A 24,413-nucleotide genomic window follows, 5' to 3' on the forward strand; every position below is an offset into this window, starting at 1 on the left:
TTCTTGTATGGGTCTGACCAGGAAGGGATTAAAAAATAATTAAGTGTGAGAAATTGTGTTATACAGCTTCAGAACCTAATAAAACTTAAGCCCTTACTTAAAGTTTTTTTACCCAGAGGAATGAATGATAATTTCTCACCAAAATATTGATATTGTAACCGGCTGCCGGGTGATAGGAAAAGAGGAAGTACTTGACGACAGGGTATCGTCTTGATATCATTTCAAATCCTTACAAACACAATAAAGGAAATTGTTTGACAATCAGAAAAGGAGATTCAACAATTAAGACTTGAGAGTGAAATTCAAACGGCGTCTGAGGAACATTTAACCCTTTAACTCCAAGATCAAATTTGTAATTCTCCTTACTATCAACCATGCAATTCTTACAATGTTATTTCAGAGAATTTCGTATTGAATATTATCCCCAAATTGATATTTTTCTTAATTCTCAACACTTATCTGGTTGATGTCGTATTGATATTGTAAAGAGAAATTCTGTCTTGGTCACTAATAGGAGTTAAAGGGTTAACAAAAGTCTTATTTTTTGTAGGATATTCTTACTTAATGACAAAAACAGACAGTGAAATTAGTATCCAGAGGATAACCTGACACTTCTTCTGCCGAAATCTAATCAACTTTCTCTGAAATGATCGAAGTCATAATGGCACTAAAAGTCCACCTTAGAAAGAAGTTCACTTTGCATAGAGTTAAGTAAGAGAAAGAAATAGCTCTCTGAATATTTAAAATGAATAGCAGGGAACAGTATGCAACTGTTTTTTTAATTAAGGTAGATGTCTGTCTACTGGGCACTCAGTAAACCTTTCACTGTCTTGAAGGGCCAAAGGGAAGTCTATGCATGTGCGACTCACCCAATCACAGCAGCAAGAGATTCCATTTGATCTCACACCAAATTCTCAAATAAAATAGTATTGAATTATCATTTAAATCTTGGGAGGTACATGTACAAGGTTTAAAAGAGAGAGTTGACTATATTAAGTGAATTAGATGCAAAACCATGTAATATTGTTTCACCCATGGAAAGGTTAGGATAAGCTCCTGGCTAGTCTGACAAGCATGTTTTTTTCAATTACAAATTTTCCCATTTTTCAATGAGAAACATTGCACATGTAACTACACTGTTATTTTCTCTCTAGTTATACATGTAGTGAAATCAAAACTAAAGTGTACTTTTTTCTTTCATTTTATCTTTCTTTCTTTGTTAAATTCTGATGAACTATCCACTCCAGTTGCAGTTCAATGTCCACTGGCATATTGATACGTTTTTTTTTTATGTATCTCACTCAGCCAAAGAGTGGAACACACACATGTGATGCAGTACCAACAGGTTGTTACAGCCATCATTTACAGTACAAAGCTGGATTCTCCACCATTTCAGTTCTAGTACACATATGACTTAACTGAGAATGCTTATTCAGAAACCTAAAAAAGAAAAAAGTCTGTTTGAAAAGGCAATAAAATGATTTTGAGTGCAATTTGGTGTTGGTAAGCACAGCTAAATTTTTCAAAGACAACAAAATTGTACAAGCCCACAGAGCAAGTACAGTTTATAGCCTTTGAAAAATTTACAAGTGCTTTTTACAAATTGCATGAGACATCATGTTATTATTTGCTGATAATGTACATCCAAAAACCATTACAGAAAATCAAGAGTAGTTTGTGCACGTTACAACTTTGTACCTGTGTTTAATGAGAATGCACTCGTTTTCAGCTGAACATAAGTGTGTAATTTATTCATGTAAAATATTAAACTTAGTACTATTAAAGATCAAGCAAGCACAGAGATTTACAAGAGTCTTTCATTTAACTTTCAATTCTGAGTCACAGTGACAGGCCGCAGTAACACCTTGTCTTTAATCACATCACCCACCACTGGGTTCTTGGTTGATGGAAATGAGCAAAGTCACAGCAAATATTGCTTGGAGGTTGTCTATGTGCATGCCGTGGAATGATGGAAAACTACTGGGGCACTTCTGCACCTGAGCAAATTCCCCCCTCCATGCTGGTGTTTTGCTTGTCAACAATGACCTTCATGTACATTGTAAAGCTTGCCTGGGGTATAGAGAAGCGTGGTGAGGCTGAAATAATATACAACTATACAAACCACGTGACCCAGGCAAAAATTTTGAAGGAAGTAAAAGGAAAGGAAATGATAGAGTGTATAAAGTCAGCACATTTGTGCCAAAGACCCTGAATTTCAAGCTTAATGCATGAGAAAACTTTTTACCCAAATAAACTAAAATCTTACTTTTCTCCTTGGAATATTAACAAGAGGTCAATGAACACAGTCATTACCAGTTTACCTCTACAATTCTGGATGTCGACGTCTGGCATTCATAAAGAAGTTTGCAACTGTGTCTCTCTCAAGCCCAAGTTCTTCTGCAAGGGCATTCTGCATCTCTTTTGAAGGCTTTTTAGTTTCTTTAAAAATAGCAAAGAGTGCTCTTTTCTGAGAGTCTGTAAAATACAACCTTGTTTTCTTTTTCGGTGGACCAGTCTCTTCTTCCCTCCTGGCTTTAGCATCAAGTTCCAAAGCAGCTGCAAAGACAATAGCAGCATGTGTAACTTCTCCTGATATTGTCACTTCAGTATTCAGTCTGTAACTTGTGAGAATAAACAAACTCATCATTAAGAGACCAGATGCAAAATGTATCTCTCTCTATGTACAACACCAAATTCTCTTAAGTAACTGACTTCAGAAGGCTAAGAGAGAATAACAAATCAAATCTTAGGATTGTGAACCTTTTCACTTCCAAGATCTCTTTAGTAATTCTCCTTACTCTCTTCCATACAATTCTTATGATGTTACTTTTGAGAATTTGATATTGGATCCACATATAACCCCTAATTGATAGTTTTCTCGGCTCTCGTCACTAGTCTGCATGATATTGTATCCATATTGTAAGATGAGATTCTCTCTTGGTAACTCATTGGAAATCAACCCTTTAAAATACACCTGCACCTTGTCCCTGTAATATCCATACACTGTACATTATCCAGCAAACAGGTAATGAAATTACTCAAACTTGTCAAGCAAAAGTCCTCATCTTGATCTAATATCACCTTCTGTAGGTGTACAACAAATATGCTGTGCTTGAATGAACCATGGTACACAGCAGGTCAAGGTTTTCAACACACTAGCTGACTGACAGTCTTACACTGCTGGTACATTTGACAAATCAAAGTAACCTAGCCAGTTCAAAAAATCATAAGCAGGGTTTTCATTGCAATGTGGTAGATGTATCATCTGAACTTAGTAGGCAGCTAAATAGGCATGTTGCAAAGCAGCACACCCTTCAAAGAAAGTGTGGGGGCATGCTCCCTTGGAAAGATTTGAAATTTGATACTCTCTATGAGATGCAATTTCCAGCATTGTGGGACATACTTGAGTAACTTTTTTGCCAGACATTGATGTTAGAATTAGTTAAAAAATAATTATTTTCTGTCTTTGATCACAGTTCAATTAGCCAGCACAAAATGAAATGGTTTGACTGCTGGTGGATTTCTGTTGCCAACCATTTTCTAACGACAACCCTTTCATAGGTCAGGGTAATTTAGTATTGTCCACTGAGTTGATGATGAAAATTGGCCACTATAATGGTTTTAACCCTAAGCATTTCCAGCACTAGCCCTTTATCTGAGGGCTAACACTAAAAACATCAGCTTCAAAACTCTTTACAGTGGCAATTTACATTATCAACTCAGTTGACAATACTAAATTACCCTGATGTACTTTCCCACCAACACAGCACCACGGTTTCTTTAGAAACTTGCCCCTTTCTTTCATAAGTCAATTACATACACCAAGTGCTAAGCAATCCTGAATACCCCTCTAGATCAAAGATCTACTGTAATGCTTGTGGTGGGCTCATAGTGCAAAGCACAGCTGGTGACATTTGAAGTGTGTTTGGGGCAACTACTGGTCTAGGTATGTAAAACACTTCATGACCAACAGTCCTTCACTTCTAGTATATTTGAGAAATTACTTTAACCCAGCCAATCAAAGCAATCCTAAATGCATCTCAATTACTGGGCACCAAGCAATCCTGGATACCTTTATGGAGGACCTTTAATTGACTATCAAAACCAAAAAGTACCAAATAGAACAAAGGTTAACATCATCCTTAAGTCTTTCCCTCCCAGGGGTGATTAACATGTAATTTCTCCCTATCATATCCAAATGTTATCCAACAAAAGGTGGTGAGAATACCAAAACTTATCAGGCAGAAGTTGTTATCTTTATCAAACACCAAATTTTCATAACTTATTTACAAGGAAATGCGTTGCAGCTAAAGGTAGAATTATCAATTAGATCATGGGAGTTAAAGGGTTAATTAACCAATGAGGACTCACAGAAATGCGACCAAGTTAATATTGGGTTTAGTTTTGCATTTGGTTGGTTGAGATGGTTGTGGAAGTTTTCTAGACCAATCACAGGGCAAAGTAAAGCAAAACAAGCTAAGCAATTCATTCAAGATCACTTTTGATGAACAGTTAAAAAGTGCTCTAAATCTTAAATCTACTCCTTGGTTTACACTGAGCTTAGAGTAAAGAATCCATAGCACTTCCAATCACCCTTGAATTGGTTGGGGTTCCTTCGAGTGGTCACATTTATTTATCAAAAGTGTAGGGCTGCTGGTCATTTGGAGGGCAGAAGCCCTCAAACACATGTCAAGAGTCATGAACTTTGTGTCATGCTAAGCATCAAGAATTTTTTCACTCAAAATTCATTCTGCCAATATAATGTAAATTAGTTAACAGGCCCCTTTCTGTTTCAACAATAAGTTTGCATTGATACATTTACTTTACAAAGCGTTTCACAAAAACACGGAAGTAGGGAAAACCGTATGCCATTGGAGGATGAATTTCTCTACATTTATCTTCTGATAGAGTATTCAGTTTCCCTTTTACATCCCTGAACATCGTTCCAACACTCACAGTGTCTTTCTTACCTTCTGCCCTGAGTTGTGGAATTCTTTTCACCTCTGGTAAATCGAGCCATTCTTTCATTTTTCGGAATATTTCTCTGCCTCCTCGCAATTCGCTCCAAGGTTTCGGTTTTCTTAAAACATCACTCAAAGTCCCTTGAGAGCGATTCAAAACCTTGCGTGCAAAAACAGCTTGGGGTATAGAGTACTTTTTTAGTTCATTTGTGAGTGCTTCGGCAATTTTTTTAGTATCGAGGTCTTCAAATCTGCTCATGTCGAACTCTACTGAGAAGGATGGGTCGGCGGATGAATCTAATGACTTTTGTTGGGTGCTTTTGCTGGTGATGCCTAATTCTGTCGAAGAACCGTCCGAATTCTGACTATCACTTCGAAAATGAGTTCTAAAGCGAGAATCTTCGAACGTTTCACTGTTTGTAGAGCTGTCATCTTGTATCCGAGATGCGCCGGCGATTAACTCATTCATTTGTTCCAAAGCAACTTGTTCCAAGACAACAATTCCGCGAGCTGAGTCGAGCGAAATCCCTTCGGAAACTACAGTGGTCGAAATAATTGTATCAGTCACATTAGGGCTTGTTCCATTTTCGTTGCCATTGGCCCTATCGCAGTTGGCATAATCGTTTCTTTCTGTATCTTTCAAGTGACGTTCTCCATTCAAATTCTCTACGGTCGCCGTTTTAGGGGTTTCGTTGTACACGAAAGGAGAATTCAGAGGAGTTTTCTTCTGCAGGCCTAAAGCTTCAGGTTGTATAGTTTCAACATTTGTGGAAGTGTTGACTTCTTCAGATGCCCCGAGCGCTAAAGGATCCAATCCATCGACATCAGAATTGTTCGGAGTATCGACCAAATTTGAAAGCGAAGATATCGAGTTTGTAGCAGGAATTTCATCGGAGCTCATACCAGACAGTCACTAGGTGGACAGTCTTCCTAACTGTTGGAATATTTTAAGCAAACTGTTGCTTCAGAAACAACACTGCTAAAGAAAACAGTCACACATTATTGCTAACGGTGTCGCAGCCATATGCTATAAGCAACACTTGGCTTAGCGACCACCCCTTGTTGTCCGGCCGCTAGCGAGCTTGTGAAATTTTAATTATTATAATTATAATTATTATTTACCTATCAAAATAATTCTCTATTTTTTACGTATGTCGATAACATTAAAATTTTAAATGTAAATACAATACTAACATGTTTGCTAAGGAAAAAAATGTATTTAAAAATCCGTTGACTTTGATTGAATAGGTAAGATTTATCCAGGCTAATATAGCAATAAAGAATTATAGGCTGATATTGAGAAATGTAAAAATTTACTTATTAATTTTATTATTATTATTATTGCTATTTCTTAAGGAGAGGGTACAGGAGAACAGAGTATTGTGAGAAAAATTATAATAATAATCACAATAATTTACATTTCTAAAGCGCTAAAATTATGAAAATATTCTAAAGCGCTTAACAAAAGATTCTATAAAAATATTAAAACGATTAAACGATAAAATATGAACAATATTAAAATGCTAAAACTATTAAAAATGTTAAAACAAGTTATAAGCCAGATTGAACAGATGTGTCTTAAGCTTGGACTTAAAAATGGCTACACTCTGACTGTTTCGAATTTCAAGCGGCAGTTTGTTCCACAGAAGTGGCCCGGAACGGGCAAAGGCGTAATCACCGAAGGTCTTAAAATTAGTTCTTAGGATCTTAAGAAGGCCCTGGTCACAGGAACGTGGGTGATGACTAGAAATGGAGTGTGGCTGCAGATATTGTTGAAGGTATTGTGGGCCTTGATTGTTGAGAGATTTATAAACTAAAAGTAACAACTTAAAATGAACGCGATAAGTCACAGGAAGCCAGTGAAGATGAGATAAGGCGGACGAAATGTGATCAAACTTTGGAATCCTAAAGATTAATCGAGCAGCGGCTTTAAACACCTTCTGAAGACGATCTGTCTGGTACTTGGGGACGCGAAAGAGAAGGGAGTTACAGTAGTCCAAATGTGAAGTCACATATGCGTGAACAAGAGTCTTCGTGGACTCAGGACTAAGGAATTTCCTAATTTGGCGAATTTTATACAAGCCATGAAAAGCCTTGCAGATCTTACCAATGTGAATGTACATAGACATATTGGAGTCAAACCAGGAACCCTAGTTTTGAACACTGTCGAGAGGCTGGATGGTAGAATCACCGACGGTGATGGAATCAATTGCGATTTTTGATAATTGATGGCGGGAACCACCAACTAAGAACTCAGTTTTCGAATCGTTGATTAACAGACGGTAACAAATCAACTATGCACGGACATCTGAGATGCAGGCCTCTACAGGAGCTATGGCGTGGTCTTGCGAAGATCTGCCATTAGGTTCAAACGACAGATAAAGTTGTGTATCATCGGCATATCCATGAGCAGAGGGAAGATGGTTAGCTATCACATGATATGGTCGAGATATGTATAATATATATAAAATAGGTCCCATAATGCTGCATATGTAGAGGGCTTACAACTGGAGGGATCTAAGGAAAAAAATTACAGAGACGAAGGGAAAGAGACGGAGAATGGAGGCGAAATTGTCTAAGTGAACATTTAAGTCACGTACACTTAACATAGCTTATCTAAATTCGAGTTCACAGTGTATCATTTGTGTATCAGTGTATCTGAAGTAAGATAAACATGCTAACATATTCACAACGGCTGTGAATATACGAAAGTCATATATTTGAACTGCAGATAAAGACGTGAATACGAAAGCGATCTTCACAGTTATAACAGTTTATCCGCACTTTATTTGCAGTTCAAATATATGACTTTAATATATTCAAAGCCGTTTATTCACCACTCCACGGGTTTATTTCGAACCAACACAATGGCTAGCTCCCAGTTGGTTTGTTGGCTCGGTTGGTAGAGCACTACATCGCAGAGGTCATAGGTTCAAATCCCGTACCGTACAGGGCTGATTTTTTTTTTCAGGTCTTCTTTTCACTACTGCTTAAGAAGTGTTCATAACTGCGAAGATCGCTTTCCTATTCACGTCTTTACCGCAGTTAAAATATATGACTTTCATATAATCACAGCCAATTTTCATTTTGTTCATCACTTATTGAATCTATCCACGACGTTTCTTCTTGTCTGAATTCTTTGGTAAATAGTGTATTTGAAAATAAAAGTTATCCTCGATAGATTCACATTGACGGTGCCTTAATCTCTTTAATTCCTGTGTTTTTTTAGTAAGTCCAGAGAAAAATGTTTATGAACCAACATTTGCGTATTACGCAAAGCTCTAGAAATGTGCGCCAGGAGCGGTATTCAAGTTAGTTATTGACTGAGCTATAATTTCGCAAATCCTGGATGGAGCTGCTTACGAGAACATTCTGGGACTACTATAGTTCAAGAAGGTGGCTAAAGCTAATCCAGGGGATTTTGAATTGAACTAAGTTTTCATTTCTCCATGACAAAATCCACATTTAGGTTAACTCGAGACTTGATTTATCTCAGAATAGGGGTCTTAAACAATGAAGGAAACAGAATATTATCAGCGCAACTACCTGAAGGTCTTAAAACCAAATATAATAATCACAGTTCTGTGCATAGGATAATTTTTTATTCATCACTTTATTGTAGCGCATTTTCACTTGAAAAAGAACACCTGACTTCAGAACACATGACTTCATATTAGCCTGCTCGAAAGCAATCTCAGAATTCTATTACAGTTGAGGTGGTAGAAATAAATAAACTATACCCCGCTTTACGATTTGCTCCCAATAGTCAGATTCACTCTACAATACATAGCTGTAAGCTTGGCATCAGGTTTTACTTTGTCCCCTTTCTACTGGTGTCTCGACAAATTTCAGGACAATAAACTTAGCGATAACTTTACTATGCAGTCAACTATCCTAAATTTACAAAACCTAATGAAAATCAGAGAGAGAATAAAGGATATCAATAACGCGGTCTTTGAAATCCGAAAGTTTAGCCTTAGGTTACAATAAGTCATAATTATAAACTAAGAAGGGTTTATAGTCGAAATTATGGGAAAAAAGAGGAAAGGCTTCCACGTGGAATGAAAGTTTTTGCCCTTTTAAATTCAGAGCTAACTTGTGACTGGCCCAGGAGTCTTTGCAGCCTTATCCTTTTGGCCCGTTGACCTTTCTGATATCAACTTTACAGGTTGAATGCTACAGCCATTTTTTCGTCCGACGCTTCTTGAGGTCTTTCGTCTGACGAGGAAAAGGCTTCATCTGCTTCAGCTAATAAGGAGTTAAACACAAGGAGGAATATTGACAAGCGTCAATAAAAAAATACAATTAAAAAAACACACTTTTTTTCCCGGTTTCGTGTTTTTCTTTCTGTGAAGGCTGAGTGTTCACTTGGTACCTTCTTGACCATGACATACCTAATTATTTCGTTTTATTGAAGTCAAGTGAGGTGCATTGTCAAAACATACTGTTTGAAAGGGGAAAGTAACAGTAGAGAGAGATCTTAACATGCCCACTAAAATGAGACTAGGAGCAAGAGCCCATGGAAGAAAAATTCCATGCGCACTTCTTTTTGAAAGTAGCAAAACAGTTTTTTGCAGAATTAAGCTATTTACAAATGATAGGGTAAATCGTCATACACACGTTTAGGAAAAGGGGTAGAAAGGCGAAGCGTCTTTCAGTTGTTCGTAGAAAAAGTCTAACGAAGGCATCCTGAGAGCAATTTCAACGAATCTTGCGTAATGTTCTTGAGCAGTGTTGAAAAATAAGGCACAAGGCAAGTACGGACTTGTAATACTTTTTTACCTTTAAGTTCTGATACGCCGAGGTCTGTTTGTGTTGCTCTACAAATAGACTGCAAAATCTGCCCCTCCATCAATTCACTGACACGGATGTTTTGGGTCGCTCCCTTTACCTTGGCATGGAACTGGTAAATCTGAAACAAACGATGTGAACTTCTGGGTCCGATGAACATAATGTTTCTCATGTTACATAAATACAGTTATCGGTCTTTGAGACATATTCCTCGACTCCACTATGAAACAATAAAAATCTTAATGGTGCTGGGTTTCTCATCAACCATTGCATAGATTTCTTGCCTGGAGTTGCCTCTCCTATCAAACCTTATATTTCATTAAAAACTAAATAAAAATTTCCAGTGGCCTTAAAAGCAAAATGAAATTCCGTTTCGAAAGGACCATACCGGAATAAACCTAGGAAACATTGCGGGGAGGTTTTGGAAATGGCATTTTTTATTTTACATTAGGCGACAGGCAGGAGGGTATAAAGATCCATTTCAACTGAATAGTTTACCAATTGCATTTGCTATATGTCGACGCTTTGATATATCTAACATGGTCAAAATCAAGCCAATCCCAGAATCCTTATAGTCAAGGGTGTTCATGGTAGGGTTTAATTTGGAACGTTCAAGATTCTTACCTTGGGCACAAACACCAGAAGCAAAGTGACAGATGTACTCACGATAAGGCACATTGATAAAATGGCATATGGAGCCTCGTGGTGCACAGATCCTTCAAAAAACAGAGACACAGATGCACCAATAATGGACAAAACGAACACGTTATAAACTGACATCCCGATGTACTTGGAGTCGTTCAGAGCAGGAATAGAAACATTGCGTGTCTCCCAGGCAAGGAAAATACCGAAGAACAATAACAAGCCTTTGTAGGTAAACACGACGGCAAGGAAATACGTCTTGTATCTGCAAGTACATTGATACAACGCTGGGATAGTAACAACGTGGTTTTCCTGGCTGGCCTGAATAAATAATCAAATAAAGAAACTGATTTAGAAAATTAACTAAAATAGTTTCCCAATGAATCAAATCGCCACCATCCATTTGTGCAACCGGTACGTCCCGACTCAGATGTAGAAAATTATCCCTATGCAATCGAAATATTCTGAAAAGACCACCTTGCATAGAATTAAGTATTCATTGTAGAGTGGTGCCAATGAAGACAGTCTTCATTTCAATAAATACGTAAAAGTTTTGGCTGTTATGCAAGACGGCCACTGTTAGGAAGTGATCTTGAAAAAAGAGAAACAAACGCAAAGCCTTTGGAATTGTCCTTCGACGCTCTACTACTGAGTTACGGAGAGCTCGAGTACAAAGCTATGCTATACACAAATATGGCCTCGCAAACATTGGATAGAGCATCGGAGGGCAAATCTGCCCTTCACTCTTAACAAAAACGAATAACATTTTTCCTCATTCCATGGTTAAAATTAAAATTTTCCATATTTCTCGGTCGATTTTTTAAATGCACGTTTTAAAAATGAGATCTCTCACCCTTTCTTCAAACGCTAGTATTTTAGCTTGGAGCGGATCAGTTAAAATCCAGGAGGACAAAAACACCACATCGATCATCAGCAATGCTGCTATAGTAACTAGCAGATGGCTATCCTTGATTGCCTGAAATGAAGAACGTGATGATATACTTTAAAGTTTGAATCTACAGGTTAGCTATTACCCAGGTGGTGTTAGAAGAGCGGTAGATGTAGGACTTGTTTAAACGTTTGAAATCATTTCACTCTAATGAATTCCGCGCCAAGTACTTAAATTAAAAAAAAAGAGTGAAAAAGGTATGATTTCTCACCATTTTGTCACGACTTAACCCTGCCGTGAATATTTTGTGAACTCTCCAGGTTTTGCTGAACATTGCGCCGAATGAGAGAGAGTATCCAATGCACAACACTGCACTTCGGGCCTGCCATCGAAGATCAAATTTTTTTGTTATCTTTAATGGTGATCTCCTGGCTGTAACAGCAGATACAACCATTACGAGAGATTATTGTTCAAGGGCAGCTCCCTCCCTCCTTCACTCGGTGACACATCACAAGTCATTATGTCGCCTTTTTCCAGAAAAGAGAGACGAGCGCCAGTTTATTTAAAGGCTGGTCAATGCTTCTTTTTCGCATGAAGAAGCAGCGGCGGACCATTTTAGGGTACCACCTCCATGAAACCTGGAACTTAGGTTCGTGTGTTTCTCACTAATGGGTCATGAAATGAATAAAGAAAATAAATTCGCCTGTTGAGTAGTAATGCAGGATCCTGTCGTTACAAGAATTCTGGCGTTGGAAAAGTTGTCAAAAACCCAAGGATCTGTAAGGTAAAGGTTTGGATCCCACCCATACCCACCTCCGTTAATCCGCTACTGGGAATCCGAAATCATAATTTGTCAAGCGAAAGGAAACTGAAATGGGCTTTTTTCGTGAAACATAAAAATTTTTGTAACATTTTTAGTTTTTAAAGGTTGTTTGACACACACAGTCAGCAACACTGCCCAGACGTACATTACAAACGAAGGTGTATTCCTCCAAGTACAGGAACCTCGCATCGAGTCCAATCAAAATCACTGCGGCGTAACACAACATGCAACCCATAACGATGATGCTGTTGAGGTTTGGTGAGGATATCTTGATAACACTAGACAAAATGAAACCATCGCGTGACGAGTTAGTGAACAACAACGAAAATAATTTCTTCCTGAAGGTAATTTGTTTCGTAAAAAAGTGTTCAAGCTTCACACCGACACTACTTGAACACAGTGTCGGGGCCGACTAGCGGCCGAATGAACGAAATGCGAACTGATATTTATTAGGTCACGTGGCTTAGTAGCATATGGTTTTGTCTAAGAGTAGTTTCGTAGTTTCGTGTCGGGGACTGTGAATGCTATGTACGTTTGTTGCAGTTTGGTACTTTCCCCACCGTTTATCGCACAGAAGATGTAAGTATGAGGTTTACAATTTCCTTTCAACCCAACGTGTTGTTAATTTAGGTTTTCTTTGTTCAGTTTTTACCGTAGGCGTAGATCAATTCGAGGCAAAACAAATGTCATAAATGGTGGAAATGTCTGTATTTGTAAGTTGTGCACAAGCGTGAGATGATCTGGATTAAAGCGTTGTGTTCTACAACTACGCGTCAAAAACTGACTTACTTGACCTATTTTTGTCGCTATTAAAGCCATTTCTAAGCCGCTCTGGCGAGTTTCAGATCTCAAGTTGGACTATCAATAAAAACTTATTTACAGGTCGGAGGGTAACATGCCAATTCAAGCCTCAGGCCAGGTTCAGCTGAATGGGAAAGTTTGAATTTCCATACTTCCATCCAAATGGCTAACACTTTTTAAAACTTCCATCAATGACCATGCCAAAATATGATCCCATCTCGTCGCCTTTTATTTGATCATACATCTAAACAAACAAAGTTTGAAATGCATGAGTGGCAAACGAAAAATATTAACCCCCGTCCGTGTCTTACCTCTTTTTACGGTTTCTTATGTTGAAACACAAAAAACCTGATGAACAGGCTATTCCAATAGCTGCAAACCCCCACATAGCTGCTATCAATGGCACTTGAATCTTCATGAACTCTAGTTCCCTCTGTGAGTGATCCATAGGTTGATGATTATCTGAAATTAGTGTGATAGGATAACGTCATAAAGAAAAGCACAAATGAGCGCTTGTTAAGAAAATATCTTACATTTCAGAATTCAAAGGCCCCGTGTATAAATTCCGTTTGATACCGAAATTAAACACTCGACCACCACAAAACATAATACTCAAGAAATGTGATTTGTGTTCTGAAACGAGAACTCCTTATCTTTTTCATTATTATTTTTCAAAGAGGTAGGAAAAAGAGAAGCAAACACTCTACACTTCTGTTATTGCTTTCTCTAGTGCAGACTTTTATACAATAAATGGTTACTTTGTCAACGAAATAAAAAAGCATATGCTTAGATAGATAAACAAATGAAACAAGATAAATTGCTTCCACTTGGATTCGATCTCACAATCGCTTCCGAGATGAAGTTCCATCCTTGGCGCTTAAGTTGCACATCATAATAATAGGAAATGACGTATAAACATTGCTTGACCGCTGCGCTATTTCCGCATCAAGCAAGCTCAAAAATAGCAACCATACAAGCGTGGCCATACCTTTCTCCGTTGACAGTAATAAGCAGAGTTACTCAGAAGAGAAATGACAAAATAAGTTTCCAACTTTCTTTTGAGACAACCTCGGTCGTACAAAATCCCCAGCATAAACTCGATGTAGGAAGTAAACTGGACAGACATTCCGAAATTATACCAAATATAAGGAGTTTGGGTTGCCATAACCAAAGATATAACGAGAGTTCAGGTCTGTAACAACGATATCTCACACTTTCATGTTTCATTTTCCGTGTTTACCGGCTCATAGCCACTGTCAAACTGTTTCTGTTCACGTAAATTTATTCAAACAAAACACCGAGAGACAAAAGGAAAGCAAGAATTCATTTTGTCCCATCATAAAGGTGGTTGCCAAGATAAGATTCAAAATGGCGGCGTCCGTCGTTGAATTTTAACTCATTTGAAAACAACTGAATATCATTTAAATGTCTTTTGTCTTTTGGGCATACTTCTCCTGTGTACATTCAATAAGTATCTTTTTTTCGTTTTAATTTCTACCTTATCGGTGATGAATTGATACTAAAAAACGTTTTCTGTTTGTTTTCTTTCACGAATGGTAGTAAGTAAATGCTTAATTACTACTCAACGTTACCTTTCCACAAAGAGTCTTTGACTTCATCATATACCACGAATTTATCTTGTATTATGTGGTACTCACCAATGGGAACCAGCGCCCTTCTATCGGCTGTCGAAATGAGTAATATATATATTTTTATAAGTGTGGTCAGGATCGTAGACAAGAAGGACGTAGTTCAGAGGAATTAAAAATGAAGTCTATGCACAAATTACGTCAACAATGTTAGTCTTTGTATTTTATGACACGGTAGAAATAACTAAACAACAATTTCCCGAGGTGCACTACCAAATGTCTCTCTTGCCTCTATTTTTTCCTTCGTACATGTTTACAGACTCGTCTCTTTTTTATAAAACATTACAAATGCATTGCAAGTGCATTACAAGTGCATTGAAAGAGCATTCCAAGTGCGTCACAAATGCATTGCAAGAACATTGCAAGTTCATTGCAAGAGCATTGCAAGTGTATTGCAAGTGCATTCCATTGCATACATCGAGGGAAAATTTTCTATTACGGTATTCACAACATTATAATGAGAAGTAGCTCATTTCACTATCTTAAAACAGATACCACCTTTAAACAAATCAGACCTTGAAATCTGCTGCTATTTATGTTTCGTTGAGGGTATCAAACAACATACTTTCCGAAAACGTAAGAATATCATTTTATACTCTTTCATTTGGCCTGATTTCCCAGTTTTTCTTGCTCTTTGGCGCGAACTCTTACCTTGATATTGCCTTATAATTAAGATTCCACTTGTTTCCCCATTCTTAGTAAATGAAACAGCTCCCTATGCGAGAAAGAAAAAGTAACAGAGCTCACAGCGTATTCTTTCTTCATTCGTTTAAAGGGCGAGGATGCAAATTAGCTCAGCTTGCTCGCAATTGCGAAGCATGCCTAACAGCCTAAAAATATTTATTAAAGTGACTTTCAATAATTTTTCACTAGTCCGTGAAGTAACATCCTCTCGTGAAAGGTAACCGTCATCGTTCCCATCATATTTCACATTTTAACACATTGTTAAGATCATGCAGAAGTAAAGTACTGCAAATTACCGTGAGTCCTTCAAAGCTGACATTACGTAATTTGAGTTTTATGGTTTTCGTTATTGTTCGATTTCCCAAGAAATTGTCCACATTCTGTTTCAGAGGCAGTTCCTTGCTGCTTTCTTTCAAAGCCAGCATAACGCCCCACATTGTATCAAACGCAATGGTCATTCTGATTTTCTGTGATTTGCTTAAGGCTCCCACATCTGGAGTATTGAATATTTGTCTTAAAGTCTACAAAAGGAAAGAAAATAAAGTTTTGAGTGAAATGATGCTCACTTTAGACAGACATAAATACGTCAATAAACGCATAAACAAATATTTGAAAATGAATAACTGATCTAGTATTCAAACGATCAATATGATATGCACGAGATACTGAAAGGATAAAAGGAAACAGAAGTGTGATAGAATAGATAATTGCCAACTGACTGGCAGCCTGAGTGACTGACTGATTGGCTATGTTCGATTGAACGAATGAGCGTGTCGATGTAAGGGATGAACGAATGAATGAAAAAGAGTCAATCATCAGTCAGTCTGTCGATAAATCAACCAATCAATAATTTAAACAATCGATTAATCAATGTGGGAATTACTATTTGAAATAAGTGTGTCCATCGTCCATGAATAAGTGGATAAAAAGTGAAATCTATTATCCATTCAATGCACCAAACAAAGCAATTTTCACCAATGAAGCCACTTTAATTTAAAGTACTCTGGTAATGGTCCATCGTCACGAAATATTACTGACTCTTACCAAACCTGAGGCAGTAGTTGTATTCTCATCACTGCGATAGATGATGTTTTCGTCGAGTATGAAAATTCTCTCTGCCACTCGTTGGTATTGTTCTTTAATACAAAGGCCAGACCGGTTCTTTAATCTTTCAACATCGGCGTACAGAGCCCATTGATCGACGTTTCCAGCATTCGGATGCAAGATCCAAACAAAGTCTGGTCCAAACAAACCCATTTTGAATACCTATGGTTAGAATTACTAAATTAACGAGCATCAGCATCATGCATTCAAAGAAAATACTCATACATCTTCCTGGAAAGGGGTCGGTCCTATGTCCTTCCCTAGTAGCCCCACCCTTTAAAGAAAATATTCGGTCTCTAACTGGAAACGATGAACGAAACATCGACTCAACCAGGCATAAAAGCAGAAATCTAGATCTTTTTTATTCGCAAGTCCTTTGAATGAAGTCAAGCCCTTGTGGAAAATTACTCGCACATGGATGTGCTGTTAAGACTCTCTGTGAATCACTAATCTAATGAGGGACAAACATTGTCGATTTTCACTCAATAAACTATACAAGCTAATTTTTCAATTCAAGCTATTCAATGTCACCTTACCTCGCAAAATATCAGCGACGCTCCTCTGCCAGTGAATGCCCCATAGAATATTTTGGAATCTAAATCCTTAATTAAAAATAATAATCAATTCATCTTTGATGAATATAATTTTTAAACTCGAATTTAAAATGTAAACGTAAACAGGAAGAAGATTGCTGTAAATTTTGCGCGATCAAACCGCTATTCAGACGGGCGATTAAAAATAGAATAATGAGAAAATACACAGTGTACAGTTTTCGCCAGCATTAATCGTGAATCACAAGACGAGTTAATAAAATAATAAAGAAGTTGTTGTCTAGTAAAGGTTTACTACCACTACCTTTAGTTTTCTAAGCTTGTCTTGGATATCCTGGTTTCTGCTTCTAAAATTAACTTCACCAGTATTTATGGCTTCATGGCCAATTATCTCAGAGTCAGTGTTCATCATAAGGCTTTCAACATTCTGGAATGAAAATTGTTAAAATCAAGACATACTTCATGGCAGATTGAGTTACATGGAAATGCACATGTGACTAGGTGATATTGCGCATTACTCAGTCAAAGTTTATACATACGCCTAAAAGCCCTTTTTATCATATAAACTACGGTTTATAAACTAAGCTTTCGCCATTTTTAGTGCACGGTCGTTTGTCGAAATTTTCTCTGACAATGACTGCTAAAACACTGAAAATTCGTATCGCTTACAGTAATTTAAGGTCAACATTTCCCATAAGGAGAAGAAAACCAAAATACGAAAAAAAAAAAAAAAAACCAAAGATTACGTAATCAGTGGTGTTGGTGAAGGCATTCTTGCGGCTGAGAACGAAAATCGACATTGGAAGATTTGCCAGAAGTCCAAACATCAAGAGGAAGACGCTAATATCGCTTACAGGCAGCATAAGAATAGATTGCTTAATTAGTCGAGCGACCGACTATAGGTTTACCCTCGGCTTTCTCCACAACGCTCAGTCACGTGCAATGGGGAATACCGCAGACACGTAATAGAGGCGCAACCTTCTTTCCACCATGTCGAACATGGCGGATTTGTCGAATATCTTGGCGAATGGTGTCATCTTTTCTACGCTCTAGAATACAGACCTACACACCGTTCGCGGTAGACCCACTCTAAAAGATGGCTTGTGTAATGACCGCGTATTTCGAAACGGGTCGTTCCGCGAACTCAAAATAGCAAAAGAATCAAATGATTTAGCGAAGGTCTCATTTTTTCACGATGAAATATACTTCCCTGCATGGCTATCTTTAAAATAGGGAACGGGGAATCGGGGAATAGGGGAGTGGGGAATGGAGAATGAGAAATCTTTAAAACGAGGAATCTTTAAAAGCGGGAATCTTTAGAAAGGGGAATCTTTAAAAGCAGGAATCTTTAAAATGGAGAATCTTTAAAAGGGGAAATCTTTAAAAGTGGGAATCTTTAAAATGGAGAATCTTTAAAAGCGAGAGTCTTTAAAACAGGAAATCTACAAAAGCGGAAATCTTTAAAAGCGGGAATCTTTAAAATAAGGAATCTATAAAAGTGGGAATCTTTAAAACGGAGAATCTTAAAAAGCGGGAATCTTTAAAACGGAAAATCTTTAAAACGAAAATCTTTAAAAGCGGGAATCTTTAAAACGGGGAATCTCTAAATGTGGGGAATCTCTAAAAGTGGTAATTTTCAAAATGGGGAATCTTTGAAAGCGGGAATCTTTAAAATTTTTTTTTTATTTTTTATTTTTTTGACGATGATAATCCTTTATTCATAATGATCTCTAAAAATATTTACAAAAATTATAAAATCATTAAAAAAAACGAAAAATACATTAAAATGTCTAATAAAAATTTAAGAAAAACTAACAGAACACGGGAATCTTTAAAAACGTAACAATTTTTTTGGTAGATGGCAGTGTCACTCGGTTATAAGATAAGATAAATATAAAGATATTAAAGGTAAGTCAGTTATTAGCCCTGTAAGCAATCAGGATTGAATACTCTGATATACATCGTTTTCCGGTATTATCTTCAGGGTTCAAAATATCAGCCGGCTGCCGTTTTAAAAGCTTTCTGGAAACGTAAACAAGTAAAAAGTTTCGAAATTTGAAACGTGCTACAGGGAGTATTTTTGTTTACAGTATTCAGCTTTTACGTATTTGTCAAAGTGTGAAACATGCAAGTTTGTGTCCCATACCGTCAATTTACCGTGTTTATGTTTCTGCACGTACATACTACTTTTAATCAAGATTTATTTTCCGCCAAATCCTGTCTAATGTCGTTTGTATAGCCTCCTCACGCGTTCAAATTAAAGTCGGTGCTTGACAGTACGGATTTCCCATAACTGTAAATGATGAAACGCGACAGTTTGTCTAGACAAAGTTGAATATTTCACGCTTGAACAAACACCGAAAATTGACCCGTTCTGACCACGCTTTGTTAGAAAGGGACTGAGGTGCTCATCATAGCTTTTACAGGTTAAAAAGGGCGGGTTTGGTACCTCTTAGGCTGTTCAGCCTCAAAAGGTCCACAGCAGCAGCCTCTGGGTTACCTATCAGGGTATTGCACTAAAAATATGTGACAGTGTGTTGTTGTAGAATTGGTGCCTCTCAGGGGTGAAAAAATTTTACGCCACGCCCTCAAACAAGGACCATGGTACCTCTGTATTTCTTTTAGAACCAATGCGCACCGTGAATGGCCAACACTTGTAACAGCGCGTCTACCTGTAGCCCGACTTACGATCTTAGATCGTCTTGTTGTGCTGGATAAACTACAAACTGATGAAGGCATTTATCTTCAGATCTGGGAGAGACGTTTTTTGATTGGCATCTGAATTACATGGATACATACCTTAACATAAAGACCTTGCGTCTCCAGGAAATCATAAACAATCGCGAATCTTTTCCATTTAAAGTGATTCATTATCTTTAAAATAGCTTTGATGTAGGTAAGTTGTGCGGGAGCGAATGTGAATCCGTATGGATTCCTTCCCTCGCTGTCATCGCTAGTTGTCGTTAGATACGTAACCTATTACGAGGAAAATGAAGAAGACCATAGTGACTTATTTTGTTACTTCTGAGCCGAACAGAAGGATATTTCCATAACGTAGATGAAGCCTTACGACTAAATAACAAGCTCAGTTAACGGCTTTAATTTTGTAACTTGGTTCAAATCGGTTCAGAGAATCCGGTTTATACGATGTTTAGCTTAATTGAACGATCACTTAACGGATTAATGAGTCGCCCGAAGCTAGATGCCTGCATTCTGTAAAACGTACAGTAAGAACGCAATTTCATTCTGTTCGCTTATCCTTCACTTTTCAAATCATATCATATATATAAGCCGTTGTTAATTTGATACGCAATTAATTTATCTTGCTTCACCCTTATTTTGAGAAGGAAAGCTCATGATCATCGCTTTTAAGGATTCTTCGGGGCTCAAGCATATGACCTTTTATACTTTTCATTTCATTTCATCCAGAGTTTAATTAAGACTCCTACTAACGGTGGGGAAAATGGCATATTTGCAGATCAAGAACCTTCAATTAAGCTCATTTAGAAGGTGTCATCAATGAGGTAAAAAGCCATTCAAATATTTTTCAAACAACTGGCTAGTTCATAAAAGCTCAAGCTCAATGGAATACATCTGTTTGAGATATATATAGCGATCGTTCATTATCTCCCCTCACCATTAACTTTCGGTAAAATCTTACGATCATAAGAACCGTGGAGGCCTCAGAAGAGGTTTGAGGTCCGAGCAGAAGCAAAGGGAATCCGCCCTTCCTGTACCTTAAGGCATAAGTGGCGGAATTAATACTAGAAGCTTCGTTTCCCTGTTGAGAAGAAAAGAAATAAGAAATTTAGACAAATCTTGGAGAAAATGTAACACTTTCTGTGTAAAGTGCCAAAAGACTTTGTCCTTTATATCCCTCGTATTTGTCAGGGAAGCTGTGAGACTTTGCTTATTCACAAAGAAATATAACAACTTGAAAAAGAAACCGCCATCTTGAATGACTTCATGGGCTCTCATGCCGATCAGTAACAAATCTAAATCAGGAGGTGACTTAATTTCTTGGTAAAAGAAATAGAAAGATGATTGCAGCGAGTGTAGGATAGATCAATGTATTGTTAATCATATTCGTCAGCATTTTCCTTCTCACTTGGTTGCCTAGGTTATATCTGCGCATCTTTATCCGCCCATTTTCCTCCTTTACTTTTTAAAAGAATTCAATTTTATCTTATTTTTATTTATATCTTTTTATTTATATCTAATTGACAATATTAACAGGAGCAAGGCTGAACAACAAAAATGTTTCGCGTTATATTGTGAAGGACTGGAATAGTCGACAGTTAACCTCTCTCAACCACACAGACTTGAATTTTGAAGATGGTAGCAACTTGTTTTTCATGTTACAGCTGTGGTTGCAACTTGTATTTCCTGCAGCAGCATGATAAATTATTCCTGAATATGAACATTTGTACAACTTACGTTGGTGTAATAAGAAATGATCCTTATTTCGTACTTTTCGAGGAAATCTTTCAAGCTCGAAGAGTTTTTAGCGACATGGATGGCGGTTGTGATTCCAAGTTGAACCCCTTTATCTTTATCCTCGCTTATTTCCAGCGATCCAATTATGAGCTCTGTCTTGTTAGCGTCACACTCAAGTGACAAAACAACACAGAGAATACCCAGGGTGGAAAAGATCCTTGTGCTCCTCATGTCAGGGCTAAGTAAAAACAATTTGACGATGTTAGAAATATTATGTAGCTGTGACACCTATGTCATTTACAAAGTGATGAGTATGGTCTTACCTTAGACCCCGCATAGCCTAAAACGAATCGGAACAGAATAAAATCTGGTAATTACAACAAAATAAATGCACTTGCAAGGGCGGAGGCCTTGGGTTTTCGGGCAGGAATTTCCTGCTTTTTCTTTCTGAAACGTATCAAAATGTTTTTCTCCATCCTCTGAGTCTAAGAACGTTTTTATGACACCGTGGAGAGTACAGGGGGAAAACTGCTGTTCCGTCTTGTGTCAGCTGCACTCAAACGAGTAGTAATCTTTGTAACAAAGGATTCTTTGCTTAGAAATAAAATGAGATGTAAAATTTTATATTAAAAGATTCATATGTTTTATATTGTAAATTTCGGCTCTAGCAAAGACACTTTTGAACTGTTGTGTTAATTATCGTGAATCAATGTCCAAGGCATTTTTTAATAAGTCAACGTAATACTTATACTTTCAGTATTAGTTCGTAACTAGTTAAGCTGTATTTGTACTAAGATTTTTTTACCAAATTTTGAGCATTGTTTTTAAACAAAAAATATATCTTTCAAAACATGTCTCACGAAGGAAAAATAAATAAATTTCCCTTTGTTGCTCGACACGCACATAGCCTTGACACGTAGAGCGAGAAATCTTTAAAAATAAAAGGTTTTAAAATATATTCTTTATATGTACCTCTGTAGGAAAGCAACCTTAATTTTCAGTTGGAAATGATCCTTGGTGGAACAAACAGTTTCTGGAGCGCCTAGGGAAAGCGAAACAAGTTGTTTTGAAAATGAGTCCAATTATGGTAATGAATTATTCAATCATGACGACTTCAACACGGAAAAAGTGTGTAATTCTGCGAACCCCACTCAAGTGGGGTTCGTGCATATGTATGAGCACTGTTACCTGATAACGTGTGACGCATTTTACGTCACGTTCCACTGAGAGTTTTAGATGGAAGCTGTGTAGTAAAACCTGTTTGGATGCAGTCGGAGAAACTAGGATAGATCGAAAAATTCGAAGTGAACTACATTAAATTGATTATTTGTTTTGTAGCTGGTGTTTTGACCGTAATTTTGAAAGCTTTATTTGTAAATTGTAACAGGAGAGGAGATTTTAAAGTCACATGTCGCGTGCTTGTTGACGTACAAGTTCCCAAGTGTAACAACTTCGGCTTTTCCATACCGCGGATGACGGGAAACTCTGCCCCTCTTATTTGATAGGAAATATCAGTAGCCCCATAAATTCATTAACTACGCCATGTTTCCAGAAGAAAAGATTGGAAAATGTTTTTTCCACACTCTACCATCAAGATATTCCACTTATAGAAATAGTATTTGTAACGTGACTGCGTTTTTCAAGAAGACACTTCTAGAAAGTTCTTAATCCTTCTGTTATCTTATTTTCCTGTTTTTTGACTGCAAATATCATCTGTATTTGATATTATTTTCGCTGTTTGTCATGGCCTCGTGCGAGCCAGTTCATATACAGCACTCTTTCGAGTTTCTCTGAGTGGTGTCGGGCTTAGGTGTGTAGGTCTGGCTCAAAAGATATCTGCACGCTGCAACACGGGTTCCTATGTTTTCTCCTTTTTCTTTTTTTGTATTTTTATTCTCTTCCTTGCATTATCACACATTTATGTTTTTTTATTCCCTCGGCGCGTTCCCTCAGATTTGGAAGTAGGCCATGAAAAGTCAATACTGACCAGAACTGAAATCCTTTTCTATCAATATTTGTTTCAGATAACCCCCGTCATTAATAACTTTATTTCTCAAGAGAATGTGTTTTTATTTGCTATTCATTTCCATTAGAACATGAAACTAGGTCCTGATAAGTTTTTTTGTTTCGTGACTCCTAAAAACTGTGTTTGCGACAACATCAATTGAGAAATCAAAGGCGATTACGCCTGAGAAATTCGCTTAAAGCCTTCTACCCTCAAAAGGCAAATCCATATAATGAAGTGTTCTAAGACCTCTGTAAACTAGAGACATTACGTGATGTTGAGGGGTCAAATATTTACACTAAATCTGTGACCCTCAAATCACGTACTCATACATGTAACGTCCGGAAAATGTCACGCATGTTTAACACCGTAGGCGCACCTGGCGAATTCTATCCACTGGCTTCAATAGTAAAGAGACAACTTATTTATAACTTGTATAGGAGCAAGCTTATTTACCCCACTTGAGAAAATCATTGATGTAGTCTACTATTGTCAGACGAAACGCGTGGGAGATAAATACAAGTTTTTACTTTCTCAGTTCGTGCAGTGATGCTCACTAGATTGTTCCGTCAAAAACGCTTTTAATGTGAAGTCACGTCGACCTCGACAGAAAAGTTAAGCTCACCCTGTCATAATCAATGGTTTGATACCGTAAGTACCAATCTAGGTACATCATTGGGCTTTGATCACAATGATAAAAAAAAAAAATGTGCGTTACCTCACGCTCGCCACATTTATTATTTGGAAAATTATTTTTACTGGAGGGCGATGTCGCTCAGAGCTTGGCGCGTCTTGACTCTGGCCGACGAAAATTATCGAGGTGAACCCTATGAAATTCTAATCAAATGTTTATTTATTAGTCAATTTATGAACTGTTTTATAGCAGCCCGAGGAAAAAGCAAAATCGAAACAACCGACGTATCGGTCAAATGAATTCCAATTTTTTCAACAAGGAGTTGGTAAGTTCATTTTTCCTAGTAAATTTAAGTGGGGGTCAATTGTTTGTGACAGCCGAAGATAGACATCTCTGAAACGTCTCTGGAACTCGTTTTAAAAGGAGTTTACACATCCGGTAA

General features: G+C 37.4%; 3 protein-coding genes across 3 annotated transcripts; all 3 read right to left on the reverse strand.

Annotated features, from left to right (window-relative positions):
• Positions 1-205: 205 nt before the first annotated feature.
• Positions 206-6,000, reverse strand: LOC131786502 (homeobox protein ceh-38-like). Its single transcript, XM_059103554.2, has 3 exons — positions 4,971-6,000; positions 2,322-2,556; positions 206-1,440 (listed from the first exon to the last, which is right to left on the reverse strand). Exons 1-2 carry the CDS (start codon positions 5,860-5,862, stop codon positions 2,324-2,326), a joined length of 1,125 nt encoding a protein of 374 aa, XP_058959537.1. The 5' UTR covers positions 5,863-6,000; the 3' UTR covers positions 206-1,440; positions 2,322-2,323.
• Positions 6,001-8,643: 2,643 nt separating this feature from the next.
• Positions 8,644-11,737, reverse strand: LOC136279559 (gamma-aminobutyric acid type B receptor subunit 2-like). The gene is made up of 5 exons (XM_066163504.1): positions 11,555-11,737; positions 11,248-11,370; positions 10,377-10,715; positions 9,744-9,873; positions 8,644-9,209 (listed from the first exon to the last, which is right to left on the reverse strand). The coding sequence occupies exons 1-5, from the start codon at positions 11,735-11,737 to the stop codon at positions 9,124-9,126; spliced, it is 861 nt and encodes a 286-aa protein (XP_066019601.1). The 3' UTR covers positions 8,644-9,123.
• A 2,748-nt stretch (positions 11,738-14,485) lies between these two features.
• LOC131786534 (gamma-aminobutyric acid type B receptor subunit 2-like) lies at positions 14,486-22,403 on the reverse strand. Its single transcript, XM_059103588.2, has 10 exons — positions 22,305-22,403; positions 21,333-21,570; positions 20,533-20,676; positions 19,695-19,871; positions 17,200-17,322; positions 16,881-16,946; positions 16,285-16,506; positions 15,537-15,761; positions 15,208-15,271; positions 14,486-14,592 (listed from the first exon to the last, which is right to left on the reverse strand). The coding sequence occupies exons 2-10, from the start codon at positions 21,561-21,563 to the stop codon at positions 14,486-14,488; spliced, it is 1,359 nt and encodes a 452-aa protein (XP_058959571.2). The 5' UTR covers positions 21,564-21,570; positions 22,305-22,403.
• Positions 22,404-24,413: the final 2,010 nt, after the last annotated feature.

This window comes from Pocillopora verrucosa, chromosome 3 (genome assembly GCF_036669915.1).
Source record: "Pocillopora verrucosa isolate sample1 chromosome 3, ASM3666991v2, whole genome shotgun sequence".
Classification (NCBI taxonomy): Eukaryota; Metazoa; Cnidaria; class Anthozoa; order Scleractinia; family Pocilloporidae; genus Pocillopora; species Pocillopora verrucosa.

Excerpts from the sequence above, each read along its gene's own strand:
- LOC131786502 (XM_059103554.2), bottom strand. The coding sequence starts at position 5,862 with ATGAGCTCCGATGAAATTCCTGCTACAAACTCGATATCTTCGCTTTCA. Across the intron at positions 2,557-4,970 it reads TCCACAACTCAGGGCAGAAG|CTGCTTTGGAACTTGATGCT; the intron begins GTAAGAAAGACA and ends TTGTCTTTGCAG.
- LOC136279559 (XM_066163504.1), bottom strand. The coding sequence starts at position 11,737 with ATGGTTGTATCTGCTGTTACAGCCAGGAGATCACCATTAAAGATAACA. Across the intron at positions 10,716-11,247 it reads TACTAGCGTTTGAAGAAAGG|GCCAGCCAGGAAAACCACGT; the intron begins GTGAGAGATCTC and ends TTATTTATTCAG. Across the intron at positions 9,210-9,743 it reads CGGCGTATCAGAACTTAAAG|CTGAAGCAGATGAAGCCTTT; the intron begins GTAAAAAAGTAT and ends ACTCCTTATTAG.
- LOC131786534 (XM_059103588.2), bottom strand. The coding sequence starts at position 21,563 with ATGAGGAGCACAAGGATCTTTTCCACCCTGGGTATTCTCTGTGTTGTT. Across the intron at positions 15,272-15,536 it reads TCAGCTTTGAAGGACTCACG|GGAGCTGTTTCATTTACTAA; the intron begins GTAATTTGCAGT and ends TTTCTCGCATAG. Across the intron at positions 14,593-15,207 it reads AATTATAAGGCAATATCAAG|CCGATAGAAGGGCGCTGGTT; the intron begins GTAAGAGTTCGC and ends TCATTTCGACAG.